The sequence below is a fragment of the Macaca nemestrina genome, chromosome 11 (assembly GCF_043159975.1).
Source record: "Macaca nemestrina isolate mMacNem1 chromosome 11, mMacNem.hap1, whole genome shotgun sequence".
NCBI lineage: Eukaryota > Metazoa > Chordata > Mammalia > Primates > Cercopithecidae > Macaca > Macaca nemestrina.
The window spans coordinates 116,941,078-116,961,697 of NC_092135.1; the positions used below are offsets into that span (position 1 = coordinate 116,941,078).

At 55.0% G+C, this 20,620-nt stretch overlaps 1 protein-coding gene across 7 annotated transcripts; it reads left to right on the plus strand.

Moving 5' to 3' along the window:
• Positions 1–307: 307 nt before the first annotated feature.
• Positions 308–15,069, plus strand: LOC105481234 (Wnt family member 6). Of its 7 annotated transcripts, none has more exons than XR_986847.3 (5): positions 308–648; positions 11,523–11,743; positions 11,966–12,300; positions 13,843–14,638; positions 14,858–15,069. XR_986847.3 is itself a non-coding variant. In XM_011740669.2 (5 exons), exons 3-5 carry the CDS (start codon positions 11,545–11,547, stop codon positions 14,302–14,304), a joined length of 996 nt encoding a protein of 331 aa, XP_011738971.1. In that variant the 5' UTR covers positions 310–648; positions 8,090–8,280; positions 11,523–11,544; the 3' UTR covers positions 14,305–15,069. The 7 variants fall into 7 exon arrangements, 6 of the variants coding, with proteins under 6 accessions (XP_011738967.1, XP_011738971.1, XP_070929499.1 ...); XM_011740669.2 differs by adding an exon at positions 8,090–8,280 and having other exon boundaries at positions 310–648; positions 13,843–15,069; XM_071073398.1 differs by adding an exon at positions 8,153–8,280 and having other exon boundaries at positions 310–648; positions 13,843–15,069.
• The last annotated feature ends 5,551 nt before the right edge of the window (positions 15,070–20,620 follow it).

Below are 20,620 nucleotides of genomic sequence, written 5' to 3' on the forward strand. Positions count from 1 at the left end.
CTCTTTCTCCCCCCTTCACCCCTCTCTACTCTTCTTCCCCGCTCTTCCTTGCCCCCGACTCCTGGCGGCCGCGAGCGGCGGGGGACTCGAAGTCCGGGAGAGGCGAGGCGAGGGGGCGAGGCGGGCGGGTCCCACAGCCAGAAGCGCGCTGGGCCCCGCCCCGGCACCCCGCTCCCGCCCTCCACCGCGCTCCGCGCCCGCCGCCCCGGGGCGCACGGCTCGCTCCCCAGAGTCCCGCCGCCTGACTGTCGCAACTGCCACCCCCCTTCGGCCCCCTGCCCCCCGCCCCCGCCTCGGCCCCGCTCCCCTCCCACCCCCGCCCCCGGCTCTGATTTCTTCTCCCGAGCGAGCTCCGCAGGAGACACAGGCGCTGGCTGCCCCGTAAGCTCTCCGCCTCCGCCGCGCCCTCCTAGCCCGGGATGGGCCCCCCCGCCGCCGCCGGAGCCCTCGCCTCCCGGCTGCCGCGGTTGAGCTCGCCGCGCTCGCCCTGAAGCCCGGGCCCTCGCGCGCAGCGGTTGGCTCCGCAGCCTCGCCCCCTGCCCACCCCGGCGGCCGTAGGGCGGTCACGATGCTGCCGCCCGCGCCCTCCCGCCTCGGGCTGCTGCTGCTGCTGCTCCTGTGCCCAGCGCACGTCGGCGGACTGTGGTGGTGAGTCCGGCTGTCCTGGAGCGGCTCTGGACGCTGGAGGGTGGGGACTCCGGGACCCAGGACCGATTGGGGTGTTCCGCAGCCTCCGGGCTCTACCTGCTTTCAGAGCCCAGCTTTCTGGCCCCCACCGGGGGCCTTTCTGAACGCCACTTCGAGGTTCCTAACCCCTGGGCACATTCTATTGTGTTTCCTCCTCCCGGATTCTCCCCCCGCCCCCGCCAAGTTATGCGCTCACCCAGCTCACCAAGGAACAGGCGGGTGGGTAGGAAAGAGCTTTCGGAAAGACACATACCCGAGGAAAAGAATGTGTGAGGAGGGCCCTGGATTCAGGGTAGGGGGCTGGATTTGGAGAAGACAGGAACGAGGTGGGAAGCCACAAGGCAGAGAGGACCACACAGCTGCCCCTTCCCCGCCCTGCTTTGCCTACCAACACACCAGCTTCTCTCCGGGCTCCTGTGGAGTGGACCGTAGTGGCGAGAGAGGGAATATAAAGGGGAAAGTGAGTCAGGACCCTGGTTTTCTCTACCTCGTCCTACCCGAGCAAGGAAAAGGAGGAGAGGAAGGAATGGGACCCAGGCGCCCAGCCCTTCCAGACGTGGGGGTCATGACTGAAAAAAAAAATGTGCAGCCTGGGAGATAAGGGACCGGGAGGGTCCTTCGGGAAGGGAGAGGGGCCTGGTCAGCCAAGGGACGGGGGCGTCTTCCCAGGCTTGGCCCTAGCTAGAAGGGACACCTAGGCAGTGAAGGTTGCGGGAGCTTCGAGCCCTGGGGGTGGGGCCGAAGCGGGGAAGGAGGGTGCCCGGCCGGGACGGCTCAGAGATCCAGATCCAGAGGACTTTTTTTCCCCTTGGTCTCCAGAGCCGCAAACCCTCGCCCGGAATAGCTCAGTGTTTAGAGAGGAGGGACTTGGACTACAACGCTGACGGGTTAGCCAATCTTAAGAAGGCAGGGTCGTGCCTATTTGCATATTGCCACGTGATTGGCTGGTTGTCGACCCTCCGCTCCTCCCTCGCCCCCCAGATTTGAAAGAGAGGCAGATCCCGGTGCTCTGGAGAGATAGGGAGTGGGATGCCCACACAGGGAGCGGCGGGCCGCAATCCTCCGTGATGCGGAGAGCCGTCCCACGCGAGTGTCACGGAAGGGGCGAACCGAGGACGACCCAGGTCCCAACTAGGGAACACATGCCCTTTGATCCGGCTTAGTATAATGCAGTGGCAGCTTCGAAGCAGATAGATCTAAGATCTAAACATTATGTTTGTGATCTTGGGCTAGTCACTTCCTTTCCCTACCTCTCAGTCTTGACTGGAAATAGGATAACAGTCTCCCTACCTGGCAGGCTTGCTGGGAAGGTTAGGTAGGAGGACGTGTAGAATAACAGGACCTTAGGAGGTACTTAGTATGTGCGGTGCCCTCCTCACAACCCAGCTTCTCCTGGCCAGGGTCCCCAGGATTGAAAAAGGGGATTCATTTAAATTTAAAATCCAGAGTTTCAAGGAAAATGTTGTAAAGGAATCTCTTTTCCCCATAAACGCCTTTCCTAACTTTGCCCTTTTTCAAGGTATGGGGATGGGGTCCCTCCCTGATGGCCATTGTCTTCCTTCCCCTCCCTCCCCGTCTGTCTAAATCATTCTTATCCTTACAGTTAAAATACCACTTCCACCCTGAAGCTGCCCCCTTGTCCTCCTTCCATTGGCTTCTCTGTGCTCCCACTGTATCACATACATTGGGCAACTATGCTAGTTACTGCATTTGGCTGACAACAGTCCTTTAGGTCTCTCTTCCCTGCTCCTGGAAGGCAGATACCTTGTCTTTAGGAGCCCTGAGGCCTAGGAGAGTGTTGGTGCTGGAGACGGGTTTGTGGAGTGTCATTGGACAGGCTGTTCACCTTTCTGGGCTCTATATCTGTGGGGGTTCCTTTGTTCAGGAGGGACTCCTGGGTGGCAGCCAAGCCAAAGGAGAGCGGCCTGGTCCCTGAGAGACTGACCCTGAAGCTAGGAAGAAGGGAGTGGGGGAGGAGGTGACACGGGCAGGTGTGGGAGAACACAGAGGCCTTCATGGCCACAGCTGCAGGGTGTGCCGGGTGAGGAGTGAGGGGCCCCGGTGATAAGGTGTCCAACTGCCTTGCTCAGATGTGCCTCAGAGGGAATGAGCCTCTCCTGCCTGCCTTGGCCCCTTCACTCTCCTCTATTTATTTTGTTTTTCTTTCTTTATTTCTATATTTCTATATTTATTTATTTATTTATTTATTTATTTATTTATTTATTTACTTAGAGACAGAGTCTCGTTCTGTCGCCCAGGCTGGAGTGCAGTGGTGCGATCTTGGCTCATGGCAACCTGTCTCCCGGGTTCTAGTGATTCTCCTGCTTCAGCTTCCCAAGTAGCTAGGACTACAGGCGCCCACCACCATGCCTGGCTAGTTTTTGTATTTTTAGTAGAGACAAGGTTTCACCACGTTGGCCAGGCTGGTCTCAAACTCCTGACCTCAAGTGATCTGCCCACCTCGGCCTCCCAAAGTGCTGGGATTACAGCCATGAGCCACCACGCCCAGCCTCTTTTATTTTTTATTTTTTGAGATGGAGTCTCGTTGTGTCACCCAGGCTGGAGTGCAGTGGCACAATATTGGCTCACTACAGCCTCTACCTCCCGGCTCAAATGATTCTCCTGCCTCAGACTCCTGAGTAGCTGGGATTAGAGGTGCCCACCACCACGCCTGGCGAAATTTTGTATTTTTAGCAGAGCCAAGGTTTCACCATGTTGGTCAGGCTGGTCTCAAACTCCTGTCCTCAAGCAATCTGCTCACCTTGGTCTCCCAAAGTGCTGGGCTTACAGGCGTGAGCCATTGCGCCTGGTCACCTGTCTATTTCTGACACTTCATCTCTTTGGTCTGAGCCCAGACCCCCTTCCCCTGGATCTTTGACTCTGCTTACACTCCTGATCCCTCCCCACCCCACCAGTGCCCTCCAAGGTCAAGTGTGGGTTGATGGGTTGGACCAATAATTCCCACTGGCCTGAGGCTCTTCCACTCCCCCAGCCCCCCAGTCTCACTTCAGCTGGCATCTTTCCCAGTAGGGACTTCCAGGCTGTTCCCCGATGCCCAGCACCTGCTTTCACTGGCCTTCTTCTCCCTACTTGTCGGAGAATCCTGGCCAGGTCAGAGCTCCAGTGCTGGCCAGGAAAGCAGCTGCAGCGGCCTCTTACATCCCACTCTGATATTCTAGCAGCAGCCAGGCTGGAAGCAGAGAGGACCCCAGGACCTTTGAGTGACTCGACTGTCTTGGTCAGGAAAGGGGAGTCCTGCAGGGGTGTGGCCCATGCCCTTGGAATTGGCTTGGAGACCTGACTCCAGGTTCCTGAGAAGTTTCTCTCCCACCTTTTTCACTCCCCCTCCTTACTCCAATGTGATGCATGCTTTCTAAACTCTGCCTCCAGGCCAGGCACAGAGGCTCAGTCCTGAAATCCCACCACTTTGGGAGGCTGAGGCGGGCAGATCACTTGAGGTCAGGAGTTCAAGATCAGCCTGGCCAACATGGTGAAACCCCATTTCTACTAAAGATACAAAAGTTAGCCAGGAGTGGTGGTGGGTACCTATAATCCCAGCTACTCGGGAGGCTGAGGCAGAAGAATCGTTTGAACCTGGGGGGCTGAGGTTGCAGTGAGCCGAGATCCATGCCACTGCACTCCAGCCTGGGTGACAGAGCAAAACTCTGTCTCAATCAATCAATCAATCAATAAAAATAAACTCTGCTTCCAGCCTCTCTGTCTTTCTCTCATCTGTAATAATATCTTTGTGAATTATAGAATCCCAGATTCCAGGACATTGGCCAGGCTCTCTGGAGGTCATCTTGTCCAGCCTCATTGCATCCAGGTTATCCAGCCTATGCTGTGGCCCTGTCAAACCCTGTCTTGGGAGTGAGGCAGAGAAGGAGAGCTTCCCAGTCACCAGTTTCCCGCTTCCGCTCTGCTCCCTGCTCCAGCCTTGCCCGCCCCCAGGAAGTTCTTTACAACATCTGACCCATCGTTATTTATACCTCCAATCAATGAATGTAGAAAATAGCTCACTCTCATAGAATGGTCAAATCAATCGCTCTCTTCCCTCTTCCTCTTTCTGTTTTTTCTTTTCTTTTCTCTTCTCTTCTTTTTCTTTTCCTTTCCTTTCTTTTCTTTTCTTTCTTTTTGAGACAGTGTCTCACTCTCTCACCCAGGCTGGAGTGCAGTGGTGCGATCTCAGCTCACTGCAACCTCTGTCTCCAAGGTTCAAGTGATTCTCCTGCCTCAGCCTCCCAAGTAGCTGGGATTACAGGTGCCTGACACCACGCCAGCTAATTGTTTTAGTATTTTTAGTAGAGACGGGGTTTCACCATGTTGGCCAGGTTGATCTTGAACTCCTCACCTAAAGTCATCTGCCTGCCTCAGCCTCCCAAAGTGCTGGGATAACAGGCATAAACCACTGTGCCCAGTCCTGTTTTATATTTTCTATGAAAGAAACTAACCCTCCCCTTGTTCCACTAGGGAAAACACCACCCAGTGTCACTCCCTTCCCCCATCCCATCTTGTCTTTCATCCACCCCCCTCCTGGAAAAGGAAATGGGAGCCAGAGGCCTAGGACAGCCTCATCTGGCCCCACAGGGAGGCAGGGAAAGGACCCCAGCTTCTTTGTGGCAGTCAGGTTTTCTAGCTGCCACCCCCAACCCAGGCTGGGCCTGACCACCCTTTCCCATCCTGTCTTTATCTGGGGCCCTGACCCATTGCGGGCAGTCCTGTTGCTGGCCCCTGCTGAGCTCCAGGGTGGGGTGCAGAAGGGGGTGGGTTGGCCATCCATTCCCCCCTCCAGGCCTCCCGCCTTGGCAGCTTCCCCTGAAGGGAGACAATGGGGCTGTGAGCAGAAAAGGGCAGGGGCAGAAGGAGGCTGGCCCAATCCAGGCCAGAGCATGCCCTGAGCCCACCAGAGTTCTGGCACTGAGACGTTTCCTGGGGGGTGCAGCCCCCTCCTGCCCTGTTCTCATCAGAAGCCAGGAGTTGGTGGGGAGAGGTTAGCAGGAGGTTTGCTCACCAGGCCCAGCAAGGCGGGGTTCCAGAATGTGCACTATGATGGAGAAATGCCACTGTGGAGGGGATGAGGCGAGGGCAGGGTTGTCAGGCTGGCGGAAGGGTGGCTGGAGGCACTCGGAACATAGACGCCTGTCCTTTGTGGGTCAGTGACAGCACCCCCAGCCTGCACCCTCCTTCCTGCCTAGGCCAGGCACTCCCTCGGGTGCTTCTCCAGAACTGCCAGAGGAGGAGCTGAGGGAGAGAAAGGCCTCTGGGAGGCTTCCACCTTGGCCTCTCTGGCTGGTTCCTCCAGCTCCGAGACCTCTGTTTAATCTAGAAAGTAGATCTAGAAAGCACTTAGAGACAATCAGGTCCAATATTTTCACTTACATGTGAAGGCGGCAAGGTCACGGACAGGCAGTGAAAAGATGACTTGCCCCTGGCCACCCAGAATCCAGGCAGCTCAGAGCTGGACTGAGTCCACCTCTGGCTCAGTATCTCATTCTTGTAAGGGGGTGGGAGATCAGGAAAGGGGCACAGGATCTTTCACAGGCCTCTCCTGCTCCCCCATCCCACCCTCAGATAGGGCGAGTAGAGGGCCCAGGACAGTCTCCTGGGGCACCTTCGCCTGCTTCAGCCCTGACCAATAGGAAGCCCATTGCACAGCGAAGTCTGTCAGAGAAGGGAATGCCTCCACTTCTCCCAAGAGTGATGAAGACAGATGGGTGAGGAAGGGCAGAGGGAACCAAGTTGAGTTAGGAGTGGTGAGGGGGGAATGGGGTAGCTGGGGGGCAGTGGGGAGGCAGGGGTTAATGGAGCTGGGCATCACTGGCTTTGATGTGGTGGTTTGGGTGGGGGTAGGGGCTGGGGGAGGGGGAGCAGTAATTACCGAGTTAGACAGAGCAGGACAGGACAGGCGGGCGGGCACAGGCCCGGGCCCAGCCGCCTCAGCAGCCGTCAGGCAACATTTTTCTGCCCCTTCTCCACCACCAACCTCCCCCACCCCCACCCACAGCCCCAGGGCTCAGGGCTCCCTCTGCTGGCTTGTGGGAGGTGGGGTCAGTGTGGGGACCTTAGGAGCAGGGGCGGGGAAATAGAGGGAGGCTGACTTGGAGATCCTTCAGAGGGCATTGGGCAACCAGTGGGCTGTGATCCCTTTGGCCTCAGTGATCCACCCAGGAGGGCCTGCTGGGGAAGAGGAGGGTCCTAGAGGGTACATTTGGTCCAGGAGCAGGACTGGATGGAGGAGGAGGAGACGCAGGGATCCAAGCTGAGAAGAAATAGCAGAGAGTTGGAGAAAAGGTTGTTCTTGGAAATCCACAATGCTGCCTGCACCCTACGGTTTGCCCTAAACTGGGCAGGCTCAAAAGATGAATAAGGGTGTGAGTGGGAAGACAAACACCAGTAGTTGGAGGAAGCCCACTCTCTGGACAGGTTCTCTGCATCTGTAATCTGGGAGGGAGGTGGATATTACTATTTTCATCATCCATCTAATGAAGACTAAGTGCCAACTTCACATGCTAGGGACTCACTCAACATCATAGAACAAGCAAATGGCAGATCCAAACTCAAGTCTGGTGGATCCCAAAAAACCCTGAGTGTACTCCATGAATGCCCATGCATGAGCTTATTGTCTTTTGATGAGTTTTCTACCTAGTTGGAAAGATAAGACAAGCAAACATGAAAAATTAATTATACCACTGGCAGGATAACAGACACTCCCCTCCCCGCCACAAATGAGTGACACCTTGGGAGATGCATGGAGGAAGGTCGGTGGGGATTGGGGCCCAGGGAGGCTCCTTAGGGCAAGTGGGATCTGAGGTGAGTTTGGAGAGATGCTAAGATTTTGATGACTTAGGGTGGGTCTGAGTCCAGAAGTTTAGCGATGTTATCTGGAATATATTTGGAGTTAATCAACCCTGCTAGGAGTACGGGGCTGTGTGGAGGATGCTGTGGGAGGCCACCGGAAGTCTTCTGATATCTAACGTGCCCATTTCCCTACAGCACTGTTTGTGTTTGAAATATTCATCTACTGTGTCTTGCAATAGGGATCCCCCCACCAGTGGCCAGAGTCAGTTGTCTCCTGTCTTGCTCATCTGCATAACGAGGGTGAGATGGGTGGGGCTGAACTGGGGGATCTCTGACATTGTTCTTGTCCCTCTGACTCAAGAGATGGAAAGGTAGGTTAGGCCAGAAATCTAGGACCTCCAGGGCTTAGGTCTACAGATGTTGCCAACAGGGACTGGCTGGCCCCTGATACCACATCCCTGGGCAATTGATCCTACCAACCATGGTCCTTAGTAGAGAGACCTTGGTGCAGGCCAAGCCGGTTAGAATGACCATCCATAGGCTTGCCCCTTCTTGTCCGCAACTTATTTCTTTCAGGGGTAGCCTCATTTTTTTCTATGCCCAGGAATGGCTGTTTGATGAGGATCCCAGATCCTATATATTGTGTATGACCACCACTGTGCGTCAGACCCAAAAACAGGCAAATTCTCCCAAAGGAGCACATCTTCTCTGGGCTGATCCCAGGCCAATGCTGACCCAAAGGCCTGAAAAGCAGAGTTCACTGTCTAAGGAAGCATAAAGGAAGGAAGGTGAAAGGTGAGTGGGGATGGGGGAGATATTACTTGATGTGGTGTCAAAAGCCAAAGTTATAGGGGGTATGTGAGTCTCTCATGCTAACTCCTCAGTTTTTCTGAAGCCCACAAAAGGAACTGACTTGCTCAGAGTGGCTCAGCCCACACAGAGTTGACAGAAACCAGAGATCGGAAGCAAAGCTTGGTGTTTTGCCCAATGCCCCCTGCCACGCCCCTTCTGGAGTTTCATTTCCTATGTATTTAGGATGGGAGCAAGGACAGGAGGGCAGGGAACAAACTGGTCCCTTGGGATTCTAGCTGCTACTACTGCCCATCCCTCCCCCTGACCAGCTTGTAAACAAGTCTAGTTCCCAGGCAGCCAGCCAGCCTGGGGAGCCAGACCCAGACCAGGAACTGGCTCTGGGGCAGCCCCCCAGCCCCAGCCCCACCTCCTGAAAGTCCCTGGCCTCCATACTCCTCATGATTCTCCCTGTCTCTAGTCCCTGCGAAACAGAGAAGGTCAAGAGGTTTTTGTCTTTCTGTCTTGCTCATCTCCACTCCCTCCTGCCTTCTTAAGGGAGGAGGAGGGAGAGGAGAAGGATGGGGTAGAGTAACCTTGGGAAGATAAAGCCAGTCAACCCTGAGAAAGTAGGGAGTTAGCAGAGGGCAGGGTTGAGGAGGAGGGGCTGGGGAGCTTAGAAGTAGGGGCAGCGGGGGTGGGGAAGATGAGCTTGCAGAGTCCCCGACTCACAGGTGGAGCCCCAGACATAAGGAGCTGGATGACTGCAGAGAGGACTCATTCCCTGCCTCTGACTCTCAGTGGGGGAAAAGAGCATGTTTGAGGAAATGAACTAGGAGTCATGAAATAAGATGTGGACAGGGGTCTGGGCTCAAGTGAGAACTTTCTCTTAGATGGCTTGTTTATTCATTCAAAACCACATATTAAATGATGTTTGTTGTATAATATACTACAGGTATTATTCACATATAGCACAGAATTCATACTATACAATTTCATTTGTAATACAAATTGGGGTTGGGGGAGGATATAAACTAAGTACCTAAGTCTTCCAGGAGATGCAAAGGAAAATAAGGCAGTCCTAATGCTCAAAAAGCTCATAGTCTTATCTCCTGACCCTGCACAGCCATGTTGGAAGCTGCCTCCAATCCTTCTTATAATGAGGTAGGATATATGGGCAGCGGAGGGACAGATAGATTGATGGATCCATAGAGACCAATCAACTCTCAAAAGTCACTGGGTCACTGGGGTGCCCTGACCCACCCTCCATTGCTTTACTTATCTAGGCTGGGAAAGGGTGGGGGCCAGTGCTGGGCTGGTCTTAAGTACACAGGAAGGAAGATGTGGACTGTAGCCTCTCCATTGAGAGACATCTGGTTCCTGAGCTACTTGGGTAAGGATGACAGCAGCAACCTGATTTTGTGTGTGTGTGTGAGTGTGTGCGCGCGCCATGAGAATGCATGCGCACACACACGTGTTTGTGTTGTAGACCATAAAGGACTGAGCTTATTACACATCTTCCTGCACCACCTCTTCAAGCACTTCTGTCCTTAGTGTTGAGAGTTCTACCTTAAGACCTAAATTCCTCTTGCTTCTATTTAAGACCATCACATTTCATTGTTGTGGAGCCAGAACATGCCTGGGCAGCCTGTACTTGTGGAGCAAATGGGGACAGTGGGGCGGATATGCACTAAAGCAACACTGAAAAGTAGGCCACCTTGACCTCTGGCACCACCTACCAGCATTCTCTATATTTTCTATCTCCTGGGACCCCTACCCCCACCCAGTTTTTTTTTCTGCCCTCTGCTGAAGAACTTTTGGGTGGTCTCTAATTACCCTCTGTTCCCAAATGCTCTACTCATTCCTTTGAGATGGGGATCCCAGCTAAGTGTTCAAATAGGAGCAAGCTGATGAAAGTGGTTCCCCAGGTGTGAATCCCTACAGAATTAACCTTCAGGGGTCTGCTGTACAGAAACGAAATGTCAGCTCTCTCCTCAGGCACAATGAATGTCAGGAGTGGAGGGATTTCTGGAAGTGCATGAAACTTCCCATGGAGTCTTCCCCTACCAAGCCAAACATTGCCTGCCCCCCAGCAGTGATGTCACCCCAATAGGTAGGGCTTGGTTCACTGCCATTCTGCTCAGAGAAGGCAACAGATCCTTGGCCGTGTGTGGTGGCTCATGCCTGTAATCCCAGCACTTTGGGAGGGCAAAGCAGGCAGATCACCTGAAGTCAGGAGTTTGAGACTGGCCTGGCCAACATGGTGAAACCTTGTCTCTACTAAAAGTACAAAAACATTAGCCAAGCGCAGTGGTGCACGCCTCTAGTCCCAGCTATTTGGGAGGCTGAGACATGAGAATTGCTTGAACCTGGGCAGTGCAGGTTGCAGCAAGGTGAGATCGCGCCAGTGCACTCCAGCCTGGGTGACAGAGCGAGACTGTCTCAATTAAAAAAAAAAAAAAAAAAAAGCCACAGATCCTGGAGCAGGAGAAGGGTCAGTGTCACCTACTTTCCAACAATGCTTCAGAGACCTGGCCCCCAGCTCCTTCCTCCTGCTCTCCAGTTCAGGGACACAGAAGATATCAGGGTAGGAGGTCCCACCTTAGAGATGAAAGCCCAACACACCCATTTTACAGGAGAAACTTGGGCTACGGAGGGGGTGTGACTTTTCTCAGCAAGGCTCCATTCCCTACCCATTCTGACATCTTGTGGCATTCTCTCTTCCTGGGATTGTTCTTGCCTTTCATCCGGGCTGTTCAGCTGACACATATCCAGCTTGTGGTCCACTAGGACCATATCATTCCTTGATACTGCTTACTTTTCTTTGGTATCTCTTGATGACACATACTTTCTTTCCCTTGACAGCCTTCTTGATCTTTCTCCTGTGATTTCTTTTCCTTGTCACCCTTTTGGGCTACACGTTTGAGTTTTAACTTTGGTTTACCTGGTGCCAGCTGCTTTCACCTTCAGTCAAGTTTCTATAAGGATTTATTTACAAAGATGTGCGCAGGAAGATAAGATTGAATCTTTGCTCTGTAGCAATTATCAGAATAGACTCTAGTTAAGAGGGGACGCAGACATGGAATAGTAGGAGAGCCAGGCAGGACAATCTCAAGTGCAGTTTGGGGGTAGGGTGGGAGGGCATGTCTCAGCTCTCGGCTGGGGGCTAAGTAGGGCTGGTCTCCCTCCCTTCCACCCCAAGCCCTTGTAAGGGTTATACCCCTGACTTGCTATTATCTGCTTTCCAGGGCTGTGGGCAGCCCCTTGGTTATGGACCCTATCAGCATCTGCAGGAAGGCACGGCGGCTGGCCGGGAGGCAGGCCGAGTTGTGCCAGGCTGAGCCGGAAGTAGTGGCAGAGCTAGCCCGGGGCGCCCGGCTCGGGGTGCGAGAGTGCCAGTTCCAGTTCCGCTTCCGCCGCTGGAACTGCTCCAGCCACAGCAAGGCCTTTGGACGCATCCTGCAGCAGGGTCAGTGTGGGGAGGGGGCGGAAGTGGGGCTGCTTTCTCCAGGCTGGGGGACCCGAGGAGTGGGCAGCTGGTTCGCTGAAGTTGCCTGAGCCCCACTTCCCCGTCGCATGTATCTGGGCACTCTGCAAGGACCCTGCCTCCCAGGCCCCTGGTCCCAGGTTTCAGGTCCCAGGCCCCAGCTGACCGCCCCAACCCGTGCTGATTGCACCTCTGCATTCGCAGACATTCGAGAGACAGCCTTCGTGTTTGCCATCACCGCGGCGGGCGCCAGCCACGCCGTCACGCAGGCCTGTTCCATGGGCGAGCTGCTGCAGTGCGGCTGCCAGGCGCCCCGCGGGCGGGCCCCTCCCCGGCCCTCCGGCCTGCCCGGCACCCCCGGACCCCCTGGCCCCGCGGGCTCCCCGGAAGGCAGCTCCGCCTGGGAGTGGGGAGGCTGCGGCGACGACGTGGACTTCGGGGACGAGAAGTCGAGGCTCTTTATGGACGCGCGGCACAAGCGGGGACGCGGAGACATCCGCGCGTTGGTGCAACTGCACAACAACGAGGCGGGCCGGCTGGTGCGTAGGGGCACGACGGAGTGAGTGTGTGCGGAAATGTGAGTGTGCCCGCAGGAGCGTGCTTGAGAAAGTGTGGGCAGGAGTGAGGGCGTGTAGGTGGAGGGGGCGTTAATGTGTGGGGGAGTGGGCATGTGCGGAAAGACGGGCTGCAAGCATGGATGGACATGGGGGAGGAGGGGTGTCCAACCTCAAGAAGGAGTCACTTGGGGGTCTGAGAAGGCCAGATGCTGGGCGGTACAGTGGGCAGAATGGGGAAGGGATACTCAGGGAATAGGACTGAGGGTCTTTAGTGACCCCAGGTAGAGAGGGCACAGCTTCAAGATAGGACAGGTGAAGCAAAGCTTGCAGTGGGTAGGGGGTCTGGATGCCTGGGCAGGGGCAGAGGAATAAAACAAAGGTGGGGATGAAAGACAGGATAGAAGCTAGGGCAAGGTCTGGGGACTGGGTAGAGGGAAGTCAGGGGGAGTGAGAGAGGCCTAGAAAGAGTTTGAACATGTCTGAGGGGCAATGGAAAAGAGCGAAGGACAGGGAACCAATCCTGGTGGAGGTTGGAGGGAGTCAGGTGGAGGCCAGGACAGCTGTGACCAATTCTGGGCACTTGCCAACTGGCTGCCCAGCAACCCCAGCCCAGGTCTCACCTGCCCAGAGCTATGGCAGCCTCTCCTCTCCCCTCTGTATTGAGGAGAGCCCCAGGAGCTCTCCTTCAGGAGCAAGAAGGTTGTCTGGGTGTGATGGTTCCAGGAGGGGGCAGGGTAGACTCAGGCTGTGGACAAAAGGTCAGGTTAGCCCCTGGATTCTGAGCTTCCAAAAATGATTTTCTTGGGCCATCAATCCTTGGTGGGGTTGGAAAATCTTAGACCCTGCTTCAAACAGTGAATAGGGGAGAGGCCGCCTGGGTTCCACTCTCAGTACTGCATTCCCAGCCGGCCCTCCTGCACCCTATGCCTCAGTTCTAGGGTTCTCCAGGGACACCGCCATACATACCGTGTCCTCTAGGGTTAGGGCCTGAGGCATCGGGCAGGGAGAGGAGGGGGCCCGAAGAGGAATGTCCGGACAGGCCCACATACCTGCCGAGAGGGCTGGGGCGGGATGGCGGAGACAGACGCCCAGGCGGCTGGCTCTGCATCTCTGTTCAGCCCCGCCTGGGGCTGTGAGGGGTAGGAATGAGGGGGCCAGGTTGGCAGGGGGCTAGGCCTCCACAGCTGCCACCTCCCCCCTCCTCCAGAGAGAATCTCATCCCTGCTGTCCATTCTGCTTTCTCCCCCACCCCCTGGCTTTGGACCCTGGAATCTCTGCGCTGCATATTGTCCCCCGTCTCCCTGCTTCGTCATCATCATACTACTCCATCCTCACCATTCCTCCTGCTCCTCCCTTCCAAGCTGTCCTTTCCTTGATTTCCTCCTCCTGAACTTGCGGTCTCCTTTTGTCTGCATTTTCCTCTTCCTTTCACTTCCCATTCCCAATATTATTTTCTGTCCATCCACTGGGCCCTTCCCTGCACCCCCATCTGTCCACATGCGTCCGCCCCTCTGCTCCCCGCAGGCCGTACGGAGCCACACGCGCACCGAGTGCAAATGCCACGGGCTGTCGGGCTCGTGCGCGCTGCGAACCTGCTGGCAGAAGCTGCCTCCGTTTCGCGAAGTGGGCGCGCGGCTGCTGGAGCGCTTCCACGGCGCCTCACGCGTCATGGGCACTAACGACGGCAAGGCCCTACTGCCCGCCGTTCGCACGCTCAAGCCGCCGGGCCGAGCGGACCTCCTCTACGCCGCTGATTCGCCCGACTTCTGCGCCCCCAACCGACGCACCGGCTCCCCCGGCACGCGCGGCCGCGCCTGCAATAGCAGCGCCCCGGACCTCAGTGGCTGCGACCTGCTGTGCTGCGGCCGCGGGCACCGCCAGGAGAGCGTGCAGCTCGAAGAGAACTGCCTGTGCCGTTTCCACTGGTGCTGCGTAGTGCAGTGCCACCGCTGCCGTGTGCGCAAGGAGCTCAGCCTCTGCCTCTGACCCGCCCCCCGGCACCTAGACTGACTTCGCGCAGCGGTGGCTCGCACCTCCGGGACCTCAGGGCACCGGCACCGGGCGCCGCTCGAGCCCAGCCTCTCCCTGCCAAAGCCCAACTCCCATGCCTCTGGAAATGGTGAGGCGACGGACTTGAGAGAACACCCACCTACGAAGGCCCAGGGCGCCGGTCGGCCCCGAAAAGGCGCTCCGGGAGCGTTTAAAGGACACTGTACAGGCCCTCCCTCCCCTTGGCCTCTAGGAGGAAACCAACAAGTCAGTCTAAAGGCCTCTGGATACTGGGCTCCCCAGAACTGCTGGCCACGGGATGGTGGGTGAGGTTAGTATCAATAAAGATATTTAAACCACTAGGGCTGGACCCACAGTTTGCGGGGAGACCCATCTTCAGGCTGCCAGGCTCCAGAAGAAGGTAGTTTTGCTAGAACTAGCACCTTAGGGGCCATCACCTGGGTCCCTGTCTCCCGACCAGGTTGGCCTCTCCTGGAAACTCACTATCCCCCCTTGGTATTCTTCTTGTTCACTCCTGTCACACATCTAGGGCCTGGATCTGCAAGCCGGAGAAGAACTAGCAATTCCTCTTTAAAGGGACAGGGGCATCAGAAGCTTCCGATGGTATGCTCAGCTCTCAAACTCGTCCTTGTCTTAACTTTTAGGGGATTGTGTCTGTTTCTGTGACTCCTGGGGAATTTCTGGGTAAACTTTTGGGGATACCTAAGCCCATGGGATTAAAGCACTTTATAAACTGTAGAATGTGATGAACACATGTTATTAGCTCCACCAGGTTTTGTTACCATCAAAACTAACTTCACCCCCATTCACATTGAAAAGACTGCCCAGAACAGCATTTCTAATCACACTTAGAGGGAGAGGAAGCAAGTTTGTCCCAACATTTCTCTTGGCACCCAGTAATATTTCCTTCCTTCTGGTTCCTCTTGGGAAGCTGATGGTGAAAGTGAGGAGACAGAGAGCAGTTCTGGATTCTCCAGAGCTGAAGCTTGAGCTCTCATCTTCCTCCAGAGAGAAAGAGGGAGGGCATAGCCCAACTTCCAGGACTCAGAGCCTCCAACTTTCCTCCAGTCCAAATACTGCAATGGGGAATGATTCCCCCATGAAGGTATGGAAGACAAAAAAAAAAAAAAAAAAAAAAAAATGAGCTTTGGGGTCAGACACTCTGGGTTTGCAGTTGGTGCTGCTGCTTAGAACTTTACAACATAGGCCAAGTTAGCCTCATTTTCTTTATACAAAGGGATTTCGCTCTGTTTCAGTTATCCATTGCTACATAACAAACAACCCCAAAGTAATTACTTCTCAGGATTTTTGAGGTCATGATTTGTCAGAACTCAGCTCGGTAAGTCCGCTCAATGCAGCAGAACCATTGGCCTGGGTTCACATGGCTGCATTCTGCTGCAGTATTGGCTGTGCTGTGCTGGACAGTCCAAGAAGCCCCCACTCACATGTCTAGGACACAGAGCTTCTCTTGTGCTCTCATTCTCTCCATGTGGCTAACTTGGGCTTTCTTGCTGCATGTTAGCCTTAGGATAGTCAGACTTCTTACATAAGACTGACTTTTTTTTTTTTTTGAGACGGAGTCTCACTCTATCCCCCAGGTTGGAGTGCAGTGGCAGGATCTCGGCTCACTGCAAGCTCCGCCTCCTGGATTCATGCCATTCTCCTGCCTCAGCCTCCCAAGTAGCTGGGACTACAGGCGCCCGCCACCACACCTGGCTAAGTTTTTTGTATTTTTAGTAGAGATGGGGTTTCACTGTGTTAGCCAAGATGGTCTTGATCTCCTGACCTTGTGATCTGCCCGCCTCAGCCTCTCAAAGTGCTGGGATTACAGTCGTGAGCCACCGCGCCTGGCCAAGACTGGCTTTTAAAAGAGAGTGTACCAAACTTGAAGGCAGAAGCTGTAAGTCTCTTAAGTCCAGCTTTGGAAGTTACATAGCATCACTGTAACTCTGTATTGGTCAAAACAGGTCACAGAGCCAGGCAAAATTCAAAAGGAGGGAAAATTAATTCCACCTCTCAATGGGAGGAGTGGCAAAGAATTTGCAGCCATCATAATCTGTCCCACACCCTCGCAGGATTGTTGGGATAATTTTTTTTTTGAGATATGAAAGACTGTAGCATAGCTCATGATACATAATTTGTCAAACATATGTTTAATAAATGATAGTTACTGTGAGAATGGGGATAGACATATGATGCTTTGCAGATATTGGGCAGGCCCTGATTGCAAATGAAGGTACCTGACTTTTAGCTGAGGCCAAACAGAATTAATGAATGGCTCTTATACCAGGGAAGTCCAGAGGTTAGTTTGAATTCAGGTACAACTGAACCCAGGGGCTCACATGGTGTCACAGGCTTCTTTCTCATCTCCTTCCCTCTCCCTCACCTCTGCATCTATTGTTTCTGCTTATCTCTGCCTCTCTTGGCATACTGTCCTCATTGTCTCCTCCTGCAGACTTTCTCCATGACAGCTCTATATGCAGTCTTAGATCCAAAAAAAGGAAGAATGACCTTCCCAGTTGTCTCCAACAGAAGTCCCAAGGACTTCTGTTCAGCTTGGTCATTTGCCTATTCCTGAACCAATAATGGTGTCCAGGGAGATGATGTCTAGGGAGATGCCTGCAATTGACAGCCTCTCTAGAACCACAGGGGGGCGGGGTGGGCACCGGGAGCAAAGCACAGTTCTTCAAATAAAACAGAAGGAAAGGGAGCTTATTCTGGATGTGACAGACCGTGGCTTCCAGGACCCCTGTCCTTCCCCCGCAGTGCCCCTGCATTCACTTGGTGACCTAGCCTGCTTCAACCCTCAAGGCTCATGGTGGGGAGGGGTGTCAGGCTGCAATGGGAAGGTTGAGGCACCAGGGTTTTCCTTTCTGCCTCTTCTTGGCTCCCTTGGGTCAAATGTCTGGGCTTCAGAGAAGTCATGGAGAATTTGGACTTAGAACTCCTTGACCAAAGGAAACTCTGTTAACTTACCAAAGGAGACAGTGGAAATACATTATGGTCCACATAGAGGATAAATGAAGCTCCCTGAGGGCAAGGTTTATAAGATCTGCCTTCCCCAAAGCTCTGCTCTTATCTTCAAACAAAAAAAAACCCCAAAACCCAAACTCCTGCACTTCTCTCAGAGACCACCAGGGGGCATGCGGAGCCCAGCTTCTCTATTAACACAGAGAGACAGGACCTGCAGGACATCTGGGAAACTCAAGGGAGTGGCGGGCAGGAGAGGATAGGACTGAAAGGAAGCAAGGACCTACAAACAGCTTGGGTCAAGCTTCTAGGGTTCCAGACTGTCTGAGACGTCTGGGCAGGCCCAGACCTAGGGCTGGGATGCCAGCCTTCCGGTCTCTACCACTGCTGGGTCCTGCAGGGGGTGAGATAGGGTGGATGATGCTGGACATCTTCCTCCACAATGCCAGAGAGGGAAGCTGGGAAAGTGGCATGAACTGGCACCACCCTAGGCAGGTTAAAAGGAATTCAGAGGCCGGGCGCGGTGGCTCACGCCTGTAATCCCTGCACTTTGGGAGGCCGAGGCGGGCGGATCACTAGGTCAGAAGATCGAGACCATCCTGGCTAACACTGTGAAACCCCGTCTCTACTAAAATACAAAAAATTAGCCGGGCGCGGTGGCGGGCGCCTGTAGTCCCAGCTACTCGGAGGCTGAGGCAGGAGAATGGCCAGAACCCGGGAGGTGGAGCTTGCAGTGAGCCGAGATGGTGCCACGGCACTCCAGCCTGGGCAACAGAGTGAAGACTCCGCCTCAAAAAAAAAAAAAAAAAGGAATTCAGAGGAAGTAGTATGATACAATGAAAAATGCCTCGTTTGCTAGCTTGACCTTGGTCAATCAGTTAACCTTTCTGAGCACTTCCTATCACCTAATAGGGGTCCCTGATTGCTTTTTAGCACATTGGGAGAATGCACTTCCATCTTTAAACTGCTGGTCACATGTTACTAGTCCATCTTCTGTGACCAAGCCCTGAAGGCGTCTGGGCACTGCCTTCTATGAAGATTGGGAATGATGACCTGGGAGGCACCATTGGGACTTCTAGCCTCATCTTCTTTGAGCCCTGAGATAGATCTGTGCTCTCTCCTTGCTGCCTGGGAAGGGGCCGGAAGTAGAGCTCCCACCACCACCCACCCCTGCTCATCCAGCTGCTCAGCCCCAGGCAGTCTGAGCCATCAAAGTCCCCTGCTGGCTGAGTGGCAGGGGACATGTGGAACTGGGGAGATGGGGGAAGTGCACAGAGGCACCCCAGATGTGCGTGTGACCACATCAGGAACAGGCAGAACACAGGCAGATGGGTGAGGAGGCCGAGTGGAAGGCCTAGGATCAGCCTGAGACCATGGGCTCGGGGAACATTTCCCTTCTCTTTCAATGACCAAATACATTAGGAGTTTGGGGAGACTGGAGCAACAAGCCATTCCCCCTTACCTTGCTGAGGGTTGGTGGCCCCTAAGGCCTGGACAACGGAATGAAGAGCCCCCCTATTGGTCTGTGGCTCCTTGGCTTTCTTCTACCCCAAGACAAACTTCTCCAGCTGGGCACCAGGACTGGGCTGGGGCTGGACTGGTCTAGGCTCGGGTTGTGAGGGTCCCACCTGTTCTCACCCCCATGCTTCCCCGGCCCTTCCTCCCTGTGACCTTCTCCAGAGCTGCCACAGCTGGAACCATTCTCCAAGCTGCCTTTCATCCCCAGTGCTCCCCCGCCCCCCAGTGGCCCCTGTAATTGTGGTCTTAGGCGGCGGCTGCGGGGGCTGGGGCTGGGCTGAGGGCCAGGGCCCAGGGCAGGGCCAGGGTGGGGACTAGGGGGTGCCGATAGGGGCTTGGCCATGGTGTGGGTCATATGGGGCTGGAACCCCAGCTGCAGACATTCTCTGGGCCTCACCTACATACTTGCCAAGGCTCTGGACTGACACAGACCCTCCCCTCCCTTCACTGAGAAGTGCTCTGACTTGGGTACTCCTAGACCCTCCTGACACCAGGGCAGAGCCACGCCTGAGTGCAAGCCTCAGGAATCACTATTTGCCTCCTGAGTTGTTTTTTTTAAGAAAAGGTCTTCTCTGTCTCCTTTGCATCTCTGTATTTCACAGACAGTGGAGGTGGGGGAGCAAAGAGACCCCCCTCATCAGAGAGATGCCAAAGGAAACTAAATCAGCTCCTCAACCAGGTCAGCAGCATTTCCCAAAAGGAGTCCCCATCAGAATCACTGGGGATGCTAGCTAGAAAGACAGACCCCCAGGCCTTTCCCTGGAAAGGCTGATTCAACTGCATGGGGCCTGGAATCTGCATTCCCGCAATGGCCCACCTCAGGGGATACTTGTGCTGCATCAAGCGTGGGAAATGCTAGTGTGAGTGGAGGATGGAGAATAAGGACATCTGCAAGCTGATTAAGAATCCCTTCCCTGTGTCATGTTCTTAATTCTTTCTGGGCCTCAGTATCCCCAACAGCCAGTGAGAACATGACTCTCCAGCTTGCTGGTGTCTTCTCCCATCCTGGGCTGGTGCCTGCCTCCTGTGTTGAGTCTGGTCCCACCCCTACCCTTACCACTTACCCTTCCCAAATGCTAGTCCCAAGCTGTCCCCGTTTCTGCAGCATGGTGGGGAGAGTGGGGAGGGCAGGGGGCAGTTGGGGTCAAATAAGGCTCTGGCTGACGCAGTCTGCTTGCTGCCCCTGGCTGTTTTCCTGCAGTCCAGCCAGACTGCTCCCCACCCCGCACTGCCCCACCCCCACCCCCAGCAGCCTCAAGCCCTTAATTCCTGACAGCTGCGGTGGCTGCCGGCAGAGATGAGGGGGAAAGGAGGGGGGAGTATGCCGTCAGCCTGCTGTTGCTCAGGCTGCCCCCACCACCTGACAGTCTGGGGACAAGGAGGGCCCCACCCCCCCTTCAATTCCCCAGGGATGGGCAATTCCAGGAATGGGCACTTTTTTGTCTCTGAGCCCAGAGGTTCCCATAGTTTTGTCCCTAAGCCAGCAGGGGCTCTCTTCAGAGAGAGGGGCGTGTGTGTAAAGTGTGGGAGGCTTGTGCCCATTTTACAGAGGAGGATGCCGAGGGCACAGGGCAGGAGCAGAATCCACTATTAAGGCCCAGGCTAGCAGCAGAAACAGAAGGCAGAGCTGCCTTTCCCCTACCTTCTGGCTCTCAGGCCCTTGCTTGGGCCCAGCACACTTGCCCTATATCGAGGAGGGGCCCAGTGTTCAGTTGGGGTGGAGGGACAGGAAAATATCTCAGCGAGAAGTAGACCTGAGCCAGGAGGCTGGTATTAGGGAGCTCCTAGAGGACCATGTGCAGGT

Excerpts from the sequence above, each read along its gene's own strand:
- LOC105481234 (XM_011740665.3), top strand. The coding sequence starts at position 569 with ATGCTGCCGCCCGCGCCCTCCCGCCTCGGGCTGCTGCTGCTGCTGCTC. Across the intron at positions 649-11,522 it reads CACGTCGGCGGACTGTGGTG|GGCTGTGGGCAGCCCCTTGG; the intron begins GTGAGTCCGGCT and ends TCTGCTTTCCAG. Across the intron at positions 11,744-11,965 it reads TGGACGCATCCTGCAGCAGG|ACATTCGAGAGACAGCCTTC; the intron begins GTCAGTGTGGGG and ends CTGCATTCGCAG.